This window comes from Antechinus flavipes, chromosome 1 (assembly GCF_016432865.1).
Source record: "Antechinus flavipes isolate AdamAnt ecotype Samford, QLD, Australia chromosome 1, AdamAnt_v2, whole genome shotgun sequence".
Classification (NCBI taxonomy): domain Eukaryota; kingdom Metazoa; phylum Chordata; class Mammalia; order Dasyuromorphia; family Dasyuridae; genus Antechinus; species Antechinus flavipes.
The window spans coordinates 501,634,773-501,651,687 of NC_067398.1; the positions used below are offsets into that span (position 1 = coordinate 501,634,773).

General features: G+C 36.2%; 1 protein-coding gene across 9 annotated transcripts in view; it reads right to left on the reverse strand.

Annotated features, from left to right (window-relative positions):
• Positions 1–4,636: 4,636 nt before the first annotated feature.
• The window catches only part of DLGAP1 (DLG associated protein 1), a 1,118,212-nt gene continuing 1,105,933 nt past the window's right edge, over positions 4,637–16,915 (reverse strand). For all 9 annotated transcript variants that reach the window (XM_051970400.1, XM_051970401.1, XM_051970402.1 and 6 more), the window contains 3 exons: positions 16,353–16,444; positions 8,076–8,228; positions 4,637–4,938 (listed from right to left, as the gene is read on the reverse strand). In XM_051970400.1, the coding sequence (XP_051826360.1) occupies positions 4,729–4,938; positions 8,076–8,228; positions 16,353–16,444 (455 nt within the window). In that variant the 3' untranslated portion in view covers positions 4,637–4,728. The remainder of the gene's footprint in view (positions 4,939–8,075; positions 8,229–16,352; positions 16,445–16,915) is intronic.

Sequence of the window (16,915 nt, forward strand, 5' to 3'; positions counted from 1 at the left end):
TCACTTGTCCAAGAACATCCCTAGTAAGGCTAAGGGAGGATTTGAACTCAGATCTAGTGCTCTGCACTCTGCTACTTTCCCTTTTTCACTACAAATTTTGTGACCCTGGACAAATGATTTAACATCTCTGAATCACTTCTTCACTACTTGAACTCAGTCTCTTTCTCTGTAAAATAAGGGGATTGGACTAGATCACCACTAAAATCCTTTCTAATCCTTTGTTGTTATTTAGACAATTAGTGGTATCTTCATCACTCTTCATGACCCCATTTGGGTTTTGCTACTTCCTTCTCCAGTTCATTTTACAGATAAAGAAACTGAGGCCAAAAAAAAAAAAAGGGTAAATGACTTGTCCAGAGTCACACAGCTCAATTTGAATATCTGAGGTTGGATTTGAACTCAGGTCCTCCTGATTCCAGACTCAGCACTCTATATCCACTGAACCCATAGGCTGCTTTTTTGACTAAGATTATATATATAGCAAATAAAAAATTTGGGATTCAAACATAGGTCTTCTGACTCTAAAACAAGCAACTTTTAAAAGTTGAATGTCTTTTGCGCATCAGTCATTCATTTATTAATTCTTTTTCTCTTCTTTCTTTCTTTTTTTTTTTTTTTTTTTTTTGGTCTAGCAATCAACAAATAGCTAACTTTGATGATAGCACAAAAATAGAAGTAGACAAAGTATTTGCAGCTGGCTATCTAAAACGACTTAAAACTTTTATGAAATATATTTGAACTTCACTGTGGTACTTGGTCTTGGGTTCCATGATTGAAAATGCTTCATGGACTCCCTCATAGAAAGGTGTTTTGTGGGTATTTTTGTACCAATCTATCTAGATGAAATCCAAGATCGACCTTCCTTATTTTCAGCATTGCTCAACAATGAATAATTATAGCAAGATTACAATGCACAGAAGCAGTATGTTGCCTAGTTTCTTAATTACTTAATAATTGCTCCAAAGGGTACAAGAATATCTATTCTGGACGGATTGTCAATCTCAAATGAAAACTCACAGACCTTACAAGCAGTGCATTAATTATTTTATTAATTTGTTCTTTTTTACATTATGGGAAACATTCATCTATTTACAATTGGTTTCTGTCCACACACAAACTAGGTAAATAATCTTATGAAAATCCAATTCATAAAGCCATAAAAATGTTCCCCACCCCTCCATCTAAAGGCTTTCAAATTTTAATTTTTTTCAAACCAAAATAATTTTTAAAATCACATTTGGGAATTCAGGTATGCCAGTGATTTACATTCCAGTTATTTAAAATATGCATCTAGACATGTTTTAAAAAAGAAATGGTAAATTCACAAGGATAAGGTTTAAATTAAATTAAAAATGCACAGCAAAACATTAAGGGAACATCTATAAATAATGGCAATATATTACAAATAAATTAGTTTTATTTTCCTCTTCAAATATTAAAAATCTGTAATCCGTTTCATCAGCTTTCTTTACAAAAAGATTGTGTGAATTTATGGAAACATCCGCAAAAATATAATAAATACTTAATTTATTTAAATAACTTTTGATGTAGGAGACAAAAAACTTTCTTTTAAATTCCCCCCTCCCCAGAAAATGCAAACAACTTTTGTACCAAAGTTAAATAAAATAAGTAATTTTTCTGGGTATACATATTGGCCTGAATGAACTGAAAAAATACCATTACATTGCTATAAATCACATCAAAAGGAACAATGGAACATATATCCTATGCTTATGGTGGTTACCTGAAGGTGTCAAGTGGTTAACAAGCAACATTCTGAGGGGCCACAGTTGTCCTTCTATGTTTCTTTTGCTAAATTGTTTATACTATTCAAAACATGTTAATCAATGAGACAAAGATCATAATGCCCTATCCACATGGGAACACATAGGCATTCAGCTAAAAGATTTAAAATACATACCAAAAATATCCTATGAATATACAAATACCATGTTTCATTATAGACAAGATTAACCAACTTTCCTACTTCTCAGTGTCCTGGACTGTCAATCTCTGAAAAAAGACTGGAGACTGGTTGTGAACCAGTTTCTCAATCTACTTCTCTCAGTCCAAAATTTAAGACTAACTTAGATCCACTTAACATCAGCTGAGAGCATGGAACTTGGAGATGCTCCATCCATCTTGGCACAGATGAGTTCCAAAGAACTTCCAATTGGAATATGACCATAAATGATCAGAGGTGGCAGTTGGCACTCTTAAGATGCAAACTTTGCATGAGCTTTCATTGCTGCTGAATGTTAAATAAAAAGCATGTTCTCTTAAAAAACGAGCAAATCCAGTGCTGTATTCAAATGCCTGAAACATCGACCCTCTGGGTGGTCTCGTTATATGAAGCTCTCTAGGGGTCGAATTGGATTTCTGCTCACTATAGTTAAAAGTTCTTCTTTTTTTTTAAATGACAAGTTAGTAGCCCTTATCGTGTAAACCACAGCAGTAAACATTTGTGCCCTGTGTTTCCCTCCCTCCCTCCCCCAAATAAACATAGTTCAGATATCAATGGCTCTGAGAGGTAGCAAATTCTCTAGTGGTTTGAGAACGAGTCAATGAAAATATTTGTTGTCAAGATCCGTTATCTCTCTTAATTTCAGAAATAAAATTAAATTAGCACCTGGCTATATGGTAGGCTATTGATAGAGAATTAAAAAAAATCTGCCTCTGTTAGAGTAAGCATCTTGATAGATGCTTTAGAATGACTTTAATTTTGCAATGATAATTATAAATGCTTGAGCCTGTGAGCCGATAGAAAATGTCAAGGATCCATTAGGGTTGCCATAATCTGAATGTTTATACTGCTAAAAGAATAGGGGCATTTCGAGCCAAGTCCAGCTAGATGCAAAGTGCCTGCTGTCCATCATGCCAGCAGATGGGAATCAGTGTTCTGTGTCAACAGACTATTTCTTTTCAACATTTAAGAATCACAACTTTTTGTTCCCCCCTCCTTTTGGATTCTAAACCTTGTGGGTCATATTTCCCACCTCACCACCTGGAAACATGTCCATTCATGACTTCAAACGAACAATGAAACAACTATTTGTAATGATGCAGCCTTGTCTGTCTTGGAGTGGAAACAGTATTTTATCATGTACAACCACTAAGTCAAAATCCTGATGTTTGAAATCATGGGATAGACTGTATTTACTAGGAAGAGACTCAAAGAGAGAGTAAGACATCTGAAATGTGAACTAGGTGGGGGGGTGAGGAGGGGGGAAAGAGGGGTAAAGCAGATTGAATTGCAGCATACAACTAGCTAATGGTGTAACCAAGAACTTTGCTTTGAAAACTATTATGGTCTTCATTTGAACATCTCATAAACAGGTGTATGTGTGTGTGCACACGCATGTGTGCATGAAAGAGAGAGAGATCTAATAGTCCCACCAGGATTAAGACATTAACAAATGAATAGAACCAAATTTTTTTTTCTTTCTTTTTTAAAACCAATATAATCCTTACAATACAATGGGAATCATCAATACATTACAAGTCTAAAGGGTCTTAACACTTGGACAAAGGAAAATCTTTTATATAATATCTTCACCTGTTCATGCTTTTTTTCTTCTCTTTCCTTTCTCCATTTTATTGCCTTTCAGAATAGATTTTTCCCCCCATGGAAGATCGAAATTACAATCTTCTGCTGATTGAAATTTTTGAGTTAGTGATCGATGAAATTAAAATGAGGCAGTGTATGCATCTGTGAGTGGTGCAGGTTCCTTTTAGAAAGATGTTTTCTAGTACTGGCTTCACTTAGAGAATTTACTTCTCCCTTTCTCCACTACACAGTTACGGATGACCCCACCATTCATCCCAGTCCATTCCACCCTTTTCTTTGTGATTCATTATTTCTGGTGAGAAGGTATGATTCTGAGGTTCAGAATAAAGTGCTCCATCTGCTTTAAAAAATAATAGCCATTTTTTAAAAAAGGGAATCTGAGTCCTAGTTTCTTTCATCTGTAATGAGGAAGACTGTAGAGTCCCAAGGGATCACCCTACAATACTAGATTTCCAAAATACCCTATGGTTTAATATTGCTGTACACTAGTGACAGACTAGCTTTAGAGAGAACTGAGGATTGTGAATGACTTCAATGGTGCATTTGCTATACAGGTGTGTTTTGTTTCCTGTCAAGAAAATAAAGGGTTGTATATTTCTGCAAGAGGCATGTTGACAGCATCAGTACATGGGTTAAAAAGCATGATGAGGAATATGAGCAAACTTGTCAGAAAAGCAAGGGGCCAAGGGGCATTATAGGATGTCTCTTGGAAGTGACAACTACAGTACTAGTGGAAGTCATGGGATCCTTAACAGACAATGAGGGGCGGGGAAGAGAGGGGGAGAGAAGGAGGGGAGGAATAAAGAGACAGAGACAGACAGAAAGAGAAAACAGAGAAACAGACAGAGACAGAAAGGGACTGAGACAGAAAGAAAGAGAGGAGGGAGGGGGAAGAAGGGAGAGAGGGAAGGAAGGAAGAAGGGAGAAAAAGAGAGAAAGGAAGGGAGAAAATGAAAGGAAGAGAGGAGGGAGAGAGAGAAAGAGAGAGAGAGAGAGAAGAGAGAGAGAGAGAGAGAGAAAGAGAGAGAGAAAGAGAGAGAGAGAGAGAGAGAGAGAGAGAGAGAGAGAGAGAGAGAAGGGGAATGGGGATGGTTTACAAATACTGCATGGTGACTGGACAAGGATGTGGAGTAGGGATTTGGACAAGAGGCCTGGTGCTTTCATAGCCGGGTCTGGGCCTCAGGGATGTAGATCTCGATGCTCTCGGCGCTCTCGGTGGCCGAGTTCTGGCGGACAGAAGCAGCCCGCTTGGCGGCCATCAGGCGTTTGCGGGCCTCTTGGCGTTGCGAGCTTTCCAGGGAGCGCTCCCGGATCAGCGGCACGTGGCCTTTCGCCGGCTTCTTTGGCACTGGAGGAGGGACCCTTCTCTCCTGATCAAAGCAGAAGGTTCATGACATTACACAGCTTCTCAGAGCAAGCTTGGGAAAAACTGGGATAGGTCAGTAGTTAGAACACATATTTTTTACCTAAGGGTTGTTAGTTCTTAAATCTGCATAATGTATTTTTTTTTTTCTTCATTGAACTGGCTTTGGTATTCAAAAGATGTATATAAAAAAGAATATTGTCAAGCTTAAGGTAAAGGATAGAGCTGGAATAGCAGGCTAGCTTTCTCCAAGGTAACGGTGCAGATATTTAAAACACCCTCATGCTGTAAAGGCTGAAGCTCCCAGCACATCTAACCGTTTAGTGTGGTAGTCTCTGGGGAATCCAGACTCTTCCTGGTGCCAGAGATGGGAAAAGGAAGCAACAGCAGCTTAGGACTCTGCATCAGTTATTAAAGGCGAGCTCATTTGTGCAAGTTGGCTCAGTGTTCAAAACTCAAGGAAACAAAATACCACCACCACCACCACCACCACCACCACCACCACCACCACCACTCCAAACCCCTCTGTATCCACCACCCCAAATAAGCAGACAAAAAACTCTGAACTCTTCAATAACTCAAAACAAAAAACAAAAGCCCAAACAAACAAATAAGCAGTTAGCAAACCCCAGGGAAGAGATTATCAAAGTAAACATCTGTTGCAGTGAATTGTGTTCTCTAGATGTAAAGAATGCCACAGAGACTTGTAGCTCTTTTGCACAACACACAGAGACAATACACCATGCAGGATCACCAAAGAGGGAGGGAGGACACTGGAATTTCCGGGATATATTTCATACTGTAGGTGGAAACCAGTACACTAATGAGTCAAGCCAGCTCCGGTTGGCTGCTGTGAAGCCCTCAGAGGGAAATCAGAAGCCTGGAGATGACTGCTGGTCAGAGAGGCATATCCACACATGGGGAAACTTGGGGAAATTGAGCACAGTACTGAATGAAAATGAGTCACACTGTTACTATCAGCAACACATTGTAAAACTGGCAGATATTTCCAAAACTGCTGAGAAAACACACACTATCATTTTGGCAGGAAAAAGGCAATGGCCAATAAGGAAATATAGATATCTAAATCTAGATAAACTTAGAAAAAAGTATCTAACTTTCAGGGTATAAATTGATACAACTCAACTAGTAGAGTGGTTTTGTGTGTGATTGCATTTAAAGTAAAATGCATCCATCCTTTCTTGCCCCTTCACTCCCCAATCCCCCATTTTCCAACTACAGGAAAATGGATTCTGAAAATACAGATTACATTATTCTGCACAATACAAACTCTACAGGACCATCAATTTAGAACTGGAAGGGACTTTGGAGATCATTTCGTCCAACCCTCTCATTTTTATAAATGTAGAAACTGAGATCTAGAAAAGTTAAGTGGTTTTGCCTAATGTATAGCTGGGGTGACTGAATACTTTTTCTCATGTTTATAACAATAGTTTCCTTGTCAAGTTAAACTTGTTTACCTTGGCTATCTCCTCTCTATTTAAGGTGTAGCTTTTGTCATTCAAAGAGAAGAGAATGAGAGAAAAGAGGATACTATTTCATACAATCAATTTGTGTATTGTATTGTTCTTTAAAAAGTGGACAGGGAACAGAAAAGCTATGGTCATATTCAGAGATAGGCTGTTTTAATGATTCAGGAATCAGGTCAAGTAATTTTTTATGGTACAGATCTCAATAAGTTATATAATGTTTTAGTTCTTCTATAGAGTACTTTTATTGGGTATGTAAATTTCTGGTCCTAGAGTTGACCTCATGAAAGAAAGAAATAAGCAGAAAGATTGGCATAAAAACAGACACAGGACCCATTGCTTATGTGTTGTAGGAATATGTAATGTGTAAATATATACACATACAACTGTAGTTTAAGGAGAATCCTCATGAATATATTATTTAAGAAAAATTAACCTATAGCTCAACCTTAAAAAAAAAAAATGAAATAAAATTAAAATTGAGTACAAACAGCCTTTGTTCTTTCCGGAAAAATTTCACACATGCATCAGTGATATTTCCTTGTTTCCCATTTCCAAGTCAAGTGTATTGGGAATGATGTTTACTAGACAGGAGTGGGAAAAGAATGGGAGAAGGAAGGAAGAATTATAATAACATGGTCCTCCTGTTCTTTTGGGATGAGTGTTTTTAGGGGTCACTCATTAATCCCAAGGACACTGCTCTAATGCTTGATAGCATTAAATTGAACTGAGTTGCTTTTAACAATGGACTGCCGAGAGTATTTGCTAGTATTGGGGGTGAGGAAACTCTAATGTTACAAGGACACATCCCTCAGTACACATTTATATGTTGCATTGTCAAGGAGATTGTCTGATCACTGGTTTAATTCTAGATAAAGGATAAAAAAAATCAAGACATAGTAGTCTAAGAAGGTAGATTTTGTTCACATGTAGGTGACTGATGGGCCCATCACAGCCAGGGCTGAAGATTAAGGTTCAACAATTAAAATGAAAGTGAACCTTTATTTTTATATGACTGCACATGGGAACCCAGTGAACAATACCTCCCCTGAAACAAAACAAAAAACTTGAAAATCCAACACTTGAAATATGAAAATATGAAATTTTCATGGCATATGTTTTTAGAATTGAACAACAGTGATTTCTTTATTACCGTATTTATGAAATGATTACCAAAGTCAGTGATATTTTCAGTGTTTCCTATTTTTCTCGGTAACACATCTTAGTGTGCAAGGAAGTTAAACTCTTGTTCTTTGTAACCATGCACTGTAGAAAGATGTCATTTATTTTGCTTTAAAAATCAATATGTAAGGCAATTCCTTTTAATGACTGATTTTCTAATATGATTTAACTTAAAGTTTAATTAACAAAAAAAGGCAAAAAACAAACTAAAAAAACAAAACAAAACTAAAAAACCACATACCCATTTTCCAATTCACAAAGACAAGTTTTCTTTTAAAAATATGCCTGAAACATGTTACAGATAATATCCCAGATGATTACTATGTAAACATTGTCGTTACAATGAAATTAATCTGATATAAGCTTCATTTCACATTTTAAACGGCAGGACTGTATGCAGAGAGATCTATTTAGTCTGTCCAGCGTTTGTGCAGGTTTTTAAATGAACCATACAAAATCTACATTGTTCTACCTTCTTGTCAAGAGGATCCATCTGTTTCCAATTATTGGCCTTTAACTGATGAAGTTCATCAAATTTCATACTAATATTTTCTATGGACAACTGCAGCATATCCCAAAACCCTGCTAAGTCCTGGGAGGTTGGCCTCGGATGAGCGTTGGGATTCTGTATAAGAGAAAGAAAAATATTCAAACTTCAATAGCTGCTAATACAAAGAAATTATGAAACTTTTACAATCATGGTATTAAGTGAAAAGTGGCACTTTCAAAATGTCTTTTAAAAAGTCTAAAATAGCCTACTTATGATTTTTGGATTTTCCCTTGCACATTTAAAGTCTCAAATATCAAAGATTTATGTAGACTCTTCCTTTTCTTCTCCATTCCCTGCAGGTTGATCTTTATGGCAATTATATTGGAATAATTTGCCATTTTCTTCTCCAGTAGATTAAGGCAAACAGTGTTTAAGGGACTTGCCCAGGGAAACAAAGCTGGTAAGTATCTGAGGGTGGATTTGAACTCAGATCCTTTTAATTCCAAACCCAGCACTCTGGCCATTGAGCTACATAGCTACTTACATAGGTTGGATAAGTCCTATATAATTAAAGTCCCAGAATGGGCAAGAATAAGCTGAGTACTCTCCAATACAATTTTTAAAGACAACATCTAAATGAAAACATATTTAACAACAATAACAACAAAAACTATTTTTTGGGGGTGGGGCGCGGTGAAATTACAGGACTGTAAAAATGCAAAAGTCTTCCAGATACTGAAACTAAGTAATCTAATTTCGATATTCATTGCAACGTTTAGAATGCTCACTAACTAGGTTTTTTGAAATACTATATTTTGTGTTAGAAAATAGGTTTTTATTATTCAGAAACAGAATTTTATAATTTTTTTGTCTATATATCCTTTGGGACTTAATTGGTTTAAAATTGGGATTCTTAAACTTATTTGTGTCATGGAATCCATAGACAATGGGTAAGTAAAATAACAGACCTGTTATCACAATTACATTTTTAAAAGTATGAAATAAAACAATAAGATTACAAAGAAATTCAATCATATTGAAATACAATTATAAAAGATATTTTTTAAAAACTATGTTCATAAATGCCAGGTTAAGAACACCTGTCTAAAATAATCTTAATTCACTAATAGGATAAATGTATATGTATCCAGACAACTGATGACAGAACTGTTATCCAGCCTTGCTTCATTATTTTTCCACAATGTCAGGAAATTTAGAGAAAATTCTCCAGAGGAATCTCTTCCCTGTAAGGGTGAACTTGGATAATAGATGAATGAGTAGGGGAATGCATGGATAAATTTTGTTTAACACTATTATAGAATGCAACCCACAGACTAACAGAGTATATAGACTCATATATAATTAGACAACCAAACCTTAGTCAACAAGTATTCCAGGAAAACGGTCTAAGGTTTTATGACAATCAGTATACCCTTTTGAAGTATAATGAATTTAATATACCAGGTCAATCTAAGATAAGGTAGAGAAGCTCCAAAATCAAATGTTGCCTTTAACTCCTAGTAAACTGCTTCTGTGATGCAGGCAGGTTAAGCAGATACAGGAGTATTGGAAGAGAGCATGAACATATGCCAGGTGCTCTTCTCTGGGCCATTCAATCATTCTAGCTCCCGGATATAAAGCAAACCTTACATCTGGTGGCAACCTGATAGGTAGGAGTGAATTTATATTTTTCAAATTAAATCCCAGTGCTCAATGATCTCCAGTGCTGATTCGAGAAGTGCTAGTTAAGCTGAACAACCCACAACAGGCTCACAGGAAAGAATTTGATCCCCTCCCTCCATTACTAATATAGGGTTGACTTTGAAAGCATATATACACCTACTATCTCTATGTGTGTGTGTGTATGTGTGATGTGGGTGTGTTTGTGTGATATGATTCACCTCCTTCAACAATATGTCCACTCATTGGATAAGGAGCTCACATTTAGAGTATCAACCGTCAAATTAAAGTTTATTGATAGTTTAAAAATTGTATGATTCTTAGCTTACTTCCCACCATTTAACTATCAGCTCAATGGAAGCAGAAAGGGATTGTAAAGAACTGAGGACCTTTTTTATTTTCTAAGTGGTCATGGTAAAAAAAAAAAAGTAGCCAACTTATTGGTGATATACCTCCCTATAGTTACCTAGATTGCACCATGGAAAATAGGCTTGGTTACAGGAACCATACTTAAATTATTTTCTTGATGGCATAATTGGTCAGTACTTACATTCTATTAGTACAGACTTTAAGAACCCAAGGGGACTTCCAAATCATTATAAGGCACCAGAGGAAACCCTGTACAGAAATGTGGGGAGGATATAGCCAAGAGATGCACAGGATAGGCAGGTATGGTTGGATAGAAATATGCATCATTGGAAAGAGACATTCAAAGCAGTGAGATCATAGATCCATTGGACTTAGTATGACAGTGAAAGTATGTGTGTATATGTGTAAGCTTCAGGAATTATAGGTACTGACATTTTCTACATCATGGAGTTAAATATAGATATATATTCTAAACTTCACAGATATATTTTAAATTCTGTGAATCTTCAGCATGATAAAAATTCCACGTAATAACAAATAAGTTCAGGTGGTGAAAATTTGTTTTTCCAGTCTATATTGAATTTAGGAACTAAGACTTATAAACAGTATTTGCCAAATCAGAGAAGGCTGATGACATTTAAGTAGGTATCTCTATCATTTCATGTTAATAATCCATGTCCTCCTGAGGAAATAAACATTAAATAGTTCCTATCTTGGAGATCAGTAAAATTCTCTAGGCAGAGGCTTCAAACCTTTGTTACTATATTTGCAGAATTCCCATGTTATGGTATACAGCCCTTTAATCCTTTGTTCAGACTAATAGAAAAGACAAGCCTTTGGGAAAACAAATGAAGATTAAGGTATGGTAATAGCATAACAATTTTAAAGAAAATTCTAACTGCATGGATAGAAGTAGTTTCTCACTTCATTCAGTATAGGAACTGTTCTCTATACCAATGAACTTACAGATCTGGAAAAAAATACAATACAATGTAAAAAAAAAAGATACAAAGTGGATGAGAAACATATACAGTGACACTAGAGATTGAGGCTATTTTTCTAGACTAAGTGTTGGCAAACTACAGCCTACAGGCCAGGCCCTACTGCCTGTTTCTATATGGTCCACAAACTAAGAATATTTTAAAAAATATTTTGAAATACAACAAAACTTTAAATATATATATATGAAAATTATTCTTAGCTCACAGCAATCAAACTGTAATTTCCTGACCTCTAGACCACTAATACTACCATTTGCTCTTTGCTTTTAGTGGTTCCCAAAAGTCCATGAACCCCTACAACATGAAGAAATTATCCCATACTCACAGAAAGGGTACTATAGTAATTGATTTAGGATGTTAACTGGTATTCATTGAAATAAAATCCCTTAATCCAACTAATATTTGGAAACTGAGGATGGGAAAGAGGAGGGAGAAATTGATTTCTGAAGAGAAAAGTGTATTTTTATAGGCAATTTTTGATTCTTCAAGATCTAATCATTTACTTTGTATTTTTAGAAATATAGAGAACCACATAGATGTAAAATATCCCTATTATTATTCTCCTCATCAGGATAAAAACTGTAAGAGAGCTGAAAGATTTTCTCTTTCCTGGGTCCCAGATCTGACCCACTTTATAATCAATAAACATCATAGGCAAGGCCCCCCGCATATTATTATGTATAGGAGAGCATATCAGGAAATGAGAGCCCTTAAGGAGCATATTGTCTACTGGAGGGAGATTTGAAATGCATACAGATAAAGCAGAGAAAAGGAAAGGTCCAGAAAAACTGTTCTGTGAAAGCTTGAGAAGGAAAAGAATAGCTAAAACAAGAAAGAACAGGGAAGACTGTGAAAGATTTCATATAACCTTGGCCCACAAGAAGAGCCACAACTTCCAGGAGTAAGGAGGATAGTAGTGATTGCTCCTTTGTACTCTGTCCTGGTTAGATTCCCTCTGGTCAGAACAGAGCATTATGTTCAGTTCTAGACACCATAGATTAAGGACATTAATAGACTCAAGAATATCCCAGAGGAGGCAAAGGAACTTTATTCCATGTGAAGTTTGGCTGAAGGAACTGGAGATGTGTAACCCGAAGAAGAGAAGACAAAGGAGACATAATTATCTTCAAGTATTTGAAGGACTAACATGTGGAGGAGGACTAGAACAGGAGCAAAGAGTAGAAACTACAGAGTGGCAAATTGATAACAGTCAGTGCTGTCCAAAAGTGAAAGATGTTGCTCAAGACAAAGTCAGTTTCTCTTGCTGGAAGTATTCAAACAAGCTTATATGACCACTTGTCAACTATATTATAACTGGGTCTTCATTTTCTGGTAAGGGGTTAATCTAGCTGGCCATTGAGATCTCTTCTAATTTCAAAATTCTGTATTTTTTGTGAAATAACAACTCCCTGTGTTATTTTTTAACAGTGTTGATTTAAATACACACATGATAACACTTTAACAAAGGTCATAGATTGTAGATTTAAAGCTGAAAGAGACCTTAGAGTAAAACTCTAGACCAATCCTCTCATTTTTTTTTTAACCAAAGAAGGAAATGAGCTCAAAGACATTAAATGATTTTCTTAATGTCAGACAGGAGAAATCAAGACTGGCCATTAATTTCTGTTTTGCTATTTAGATGGTGAAGTGGATCAAGCATTGGACATTGAGTCAGAAAGGCCAAGTTAAAACCTAGCCTCAGATATTTTTACTAGTTATGAGACCCTCAGCAAGTCAGCTTTACTTCTGTTTCTCTCAGTTTCCTCATCTTTGAAATGGGAATAATAATATAGTTTATGATATAATAATATGTAATATTATTATATTATAACATAATAATAATAATAATAATTGTTGTTGTTGTTGTTGTTGTTGTTATTTTGTTGGCTCTTGAACTAAGTGGTGAAAGAAGAGAAGAATTCTGGAAGATGAACAGTAGAAAAAAACCTGCCTTCTAGGCACATGAAAACAACTTGGAGAAATGCATGGACAGGAGAAAAAGCTAAGTAGGTCAAGTTCAGGAACAGCTAATAGTTCAACTTGACAGAAATGGTGTATTCTGCCCTCCCCAGACCATAGATGGAAGATGATGTTCAATACTGACTTATTTTAGGAAGCACAATGACAAACTGATGTGTATCAAGAGAAGGGCAAACCAAATTGTTGAGGGACTTGAAACCATGCCATCCAACGATTAAAGAAACTGAATGTGGTTTGCCTTAAGAAGAGTTGGAAGAATGGGTAGCATTCCTCAAGTGCAAAAGGGCCAGAAGAAAGATTAACTATTCTGGCTGGCCCTTGGAAGCACAACTAAAGTGTTAAAGATGAAGAAATTTTGGTCTTGATGTCAAGAAAAATTTCCTAATAATTAAGAGCTTTCCAAAATTAGAATGAACTGGTTGGTCTGCAAGCATGAGTTAGATGGTCTCTGAGAAAATCTTTTCAACTCTGTGATTCTGAGATTTTGCTTAAAGAGAAATAAAGTGACATAAGACTTAGAAGATACATGGGAGCCTTATTTAAAGCCCCTGTGAAAGGGATAGGAATAATGAACTTTATCTCTGCTGCAATAGTGAGCCACTAAAGGTTTTGAGGAGAGGAAAGGCAGATTCAAATCTGTGCCTTAAGGAAGATATATTTTGGTAGCTGTTTGATTAACAAGGAGTAAAGATGGAGGCAAAGAGAATAGTTAGGATACTACTACAATAATCTAGGCTAGAGAGAGAAGGTAGATGTTTTGGTGACAGCATGTGTGGAAAGATGCCAAATGTGAGAGACATTGGAATGGTAGAATCAATAGGACTTTGCAACTGATTAGCAATAATGAAAGGAATGTGAAGGTGAAACTGGAGTTTTGAGCCTAGCTAGCTAGGAGCCAAAAAAAAAAAAAAAAAAGTAGGAACCTAGTAGGAGACAGGATGGTGAATGTAAGCTCCCCAAAGAAATTCTGAGTTTGATGTACCAGAGGAAAACATGGAAAAGTCAGGCTTGGAGTACAAGAAGAGATTAGGGTTGAATATACTGAAAGAGATTAATGAAGCTTTTCTGTACAATACAAAAAACTGAAGGCCATGACAAGGAGAGAATATGTGAGGCTCAGGCAAACTAACAGGAAACAAATAAGCACCCTTTCCTGTTTTTTTATTTTGTTTTAGTGACTTTAAATCTCCTTCTTGCTGCTACTTTTGGTCATGTCATTGGTGTTTCCAATTCCCACTAAATGGACAAAAGAGAAGAAAAGTTGAAACTCATTCTATCACCTGGTAGAACTATCACTACTTTCCCATCAACCTTCAAATATTTTCCTTAACAGCTCCTGTTTAGTCATCTGAAAGTCCTAGCATTAGCAGCTTTCTTAAAAGAGATTATTTAGAAATTCTAACTCAGTAGGGTTATATATTAAACACCCTTCCTAGCAGAGACCTGAATAAACCCATTACACCCTATTGTGAAAAAACTCAGAAAAGGATTCACTTTCTCTTCCCCCAAAGGGACAAAGAGCAGAGAAGTTTTGCCTGGGACTTGGGGGAAGAAGACTGGTTCCTTCTGAAGTAAGGTGTGATGCCTAAAGAAGTCAGGGAAGTTAAGAAGGAAAGGAAAAGGGCACAAAACACAAACTTTCTCTTATTTACATTTTTGCCCAGATCAAAATCTTGTTAGCAGTTTTGCTAACCCATTTAGCAGTTTGTTTCCTTGTTAGCAGTTTTTGTGGAAGTTTGATAACAGAAGGGTGAAACTCTTTGTTTTGTCACTAGGCATATTTCAATAATCACCAGATAATAGTGCTGGCTGTGGAAAATTAACTTTTTTTCTTTTTACCTAGTTTGTCCAGCTTTTCAGAACTGTCAAAATAAATTTTGGGAAATTATTCTGATATGAATTTGCTTTTAAAAAATAAAGGAACAGTTGCTAAAAACAACAGCTTGTATTACTTTAGGATTTGCAAAGCATTTTCCTCCCAACATACCCTGAGGAAAATAGCATAAGTATTATTATCTTTTTTTTTTTTTTTTTTAAGGAGGCATTATAACATGATGGATAGAGGAATGCCATTAAAGTAGAGAAGACTTGAGTTCCAGTATTGACTCTAGTGTATACCCACTGGCCTTCTATAATTCTAGGTTTCTGGGATGACAGTACATATTAACTGCAACACCACAAGCATGACACTTAACATCTGTCTCCCAGGTAATTCTCCATGGTATAAATTATAGATATGAATGGCTGATCTGCCTTGGTGGAGGGAGTTTCCCTATCAGTCAGTGTTCTTTTCTGATGAAATCACAGGTCTAGGATCATACTTTCCATTTCTATTTACAAGAGGGGAAACTGAGATGCATGATTCACCTTTGATCATAGCTAGCAAGGTCAGAAGCAGGATGCAAAGCTATGATCTCCTTAACACTTGATTAAAAGCTTGTTCCATCACACTATCTTTTTAAGGATGGATATGAGGCAGCCCTTTACCATACCTTTTCTGACCAAAACTTTGGGTGGACTATTCTTATGGCTTAAGGGAATTTTTATGTTATATAAGTAAACTCTGATTTCTAAAATGTACTGAGTAGTACATGGGCATTAGGGTAGGCCCCAGTGACTCTGAAGCAAAATTTCTTAAACTATGGATTATGAATCCATATGGTATGGAGAAATTATGATTTATTATTGGTAATTTTTGATTTGTATACCAAGTTTATATATTTATATGCCAGGGGTTGTGTAAAAAATTTCTCAGGTGAAAAGAGATCATAAGTGGAAAAGGTTTAAGGATCCCTTCTTTAAAGGAGCATTCACTGTTTTAAACATCTGTGTCAAACTCACACGAGCAATTAATAAGGAGAGGAAACTAATGGCTTTGTCTGAAGTGGACAAAAACTGTTAAGGAATTGTTTTCAACACTACTTTTTAGGCTTCCCTGCATCCTTTTAGCATCACTGCTAATCTCCCAAGGGACCAATCCACTTTCTCTTATATTTGAAATTCTCCAATGACAGAGAATCACAGCAGTTAAATGAAAGAAGGCCCAATGGAAAATCTTTAACAGTGAAAGACAAGGAGTAAGTATCAACACGAAATTCTTTACTCCAGGTAGGAAACTTCAGAAATGACCTTCAGTTTAATCCAAAGTCAGATGGATCCTGATTCAGCACTGAATCTCCCCAGCAGTGCCAGTCCTACAATAAAAGCTACAAGAGAATGTATTACATACCAGGTTTTCTTCACACAGTTCTCTGAACTGGTAGAATTTCTGGGCCATGAGAAGTTGGGCACTGCCTACTGCGGTCCGGATTTTCCCTAGAACTGAAAAAGTAAACATACAACGGTCATTATAGGTTAGCTTCACAACAGAGATTTAGTCTGGTGAACCAAAGAGGAAGTTATGCTGTGATCAACAGAAGGAAAATATAACTTACATAAATATTCCTTCACACACACATATTCACATGCCCCATCCCCATGATACAACTGGAGTATTGCTCTTTGATTTCAATTACAAAGATACTCCTTGTTTTGATGCTAAAAAAAAACATGGAAAAGACACAGTACCTATCATACATGTTTGTTTTTTGAAAGAAGAGTTTTTCCATCCTTGAGATTAGTAAAAGATGGAGCCAATAGTTTTTTGACTCTAAGACTGGATTTAAAATGTTTATCATTGGATGAAACAAAATTTTGCTGGAACAAAGAAATCACCGGCTGAAAGTGCCACTCACCAGACCCCTCCTCATCCTTCAGGCTATTTCCAAGGCTCAGATTGCAGTATTGTCAGGA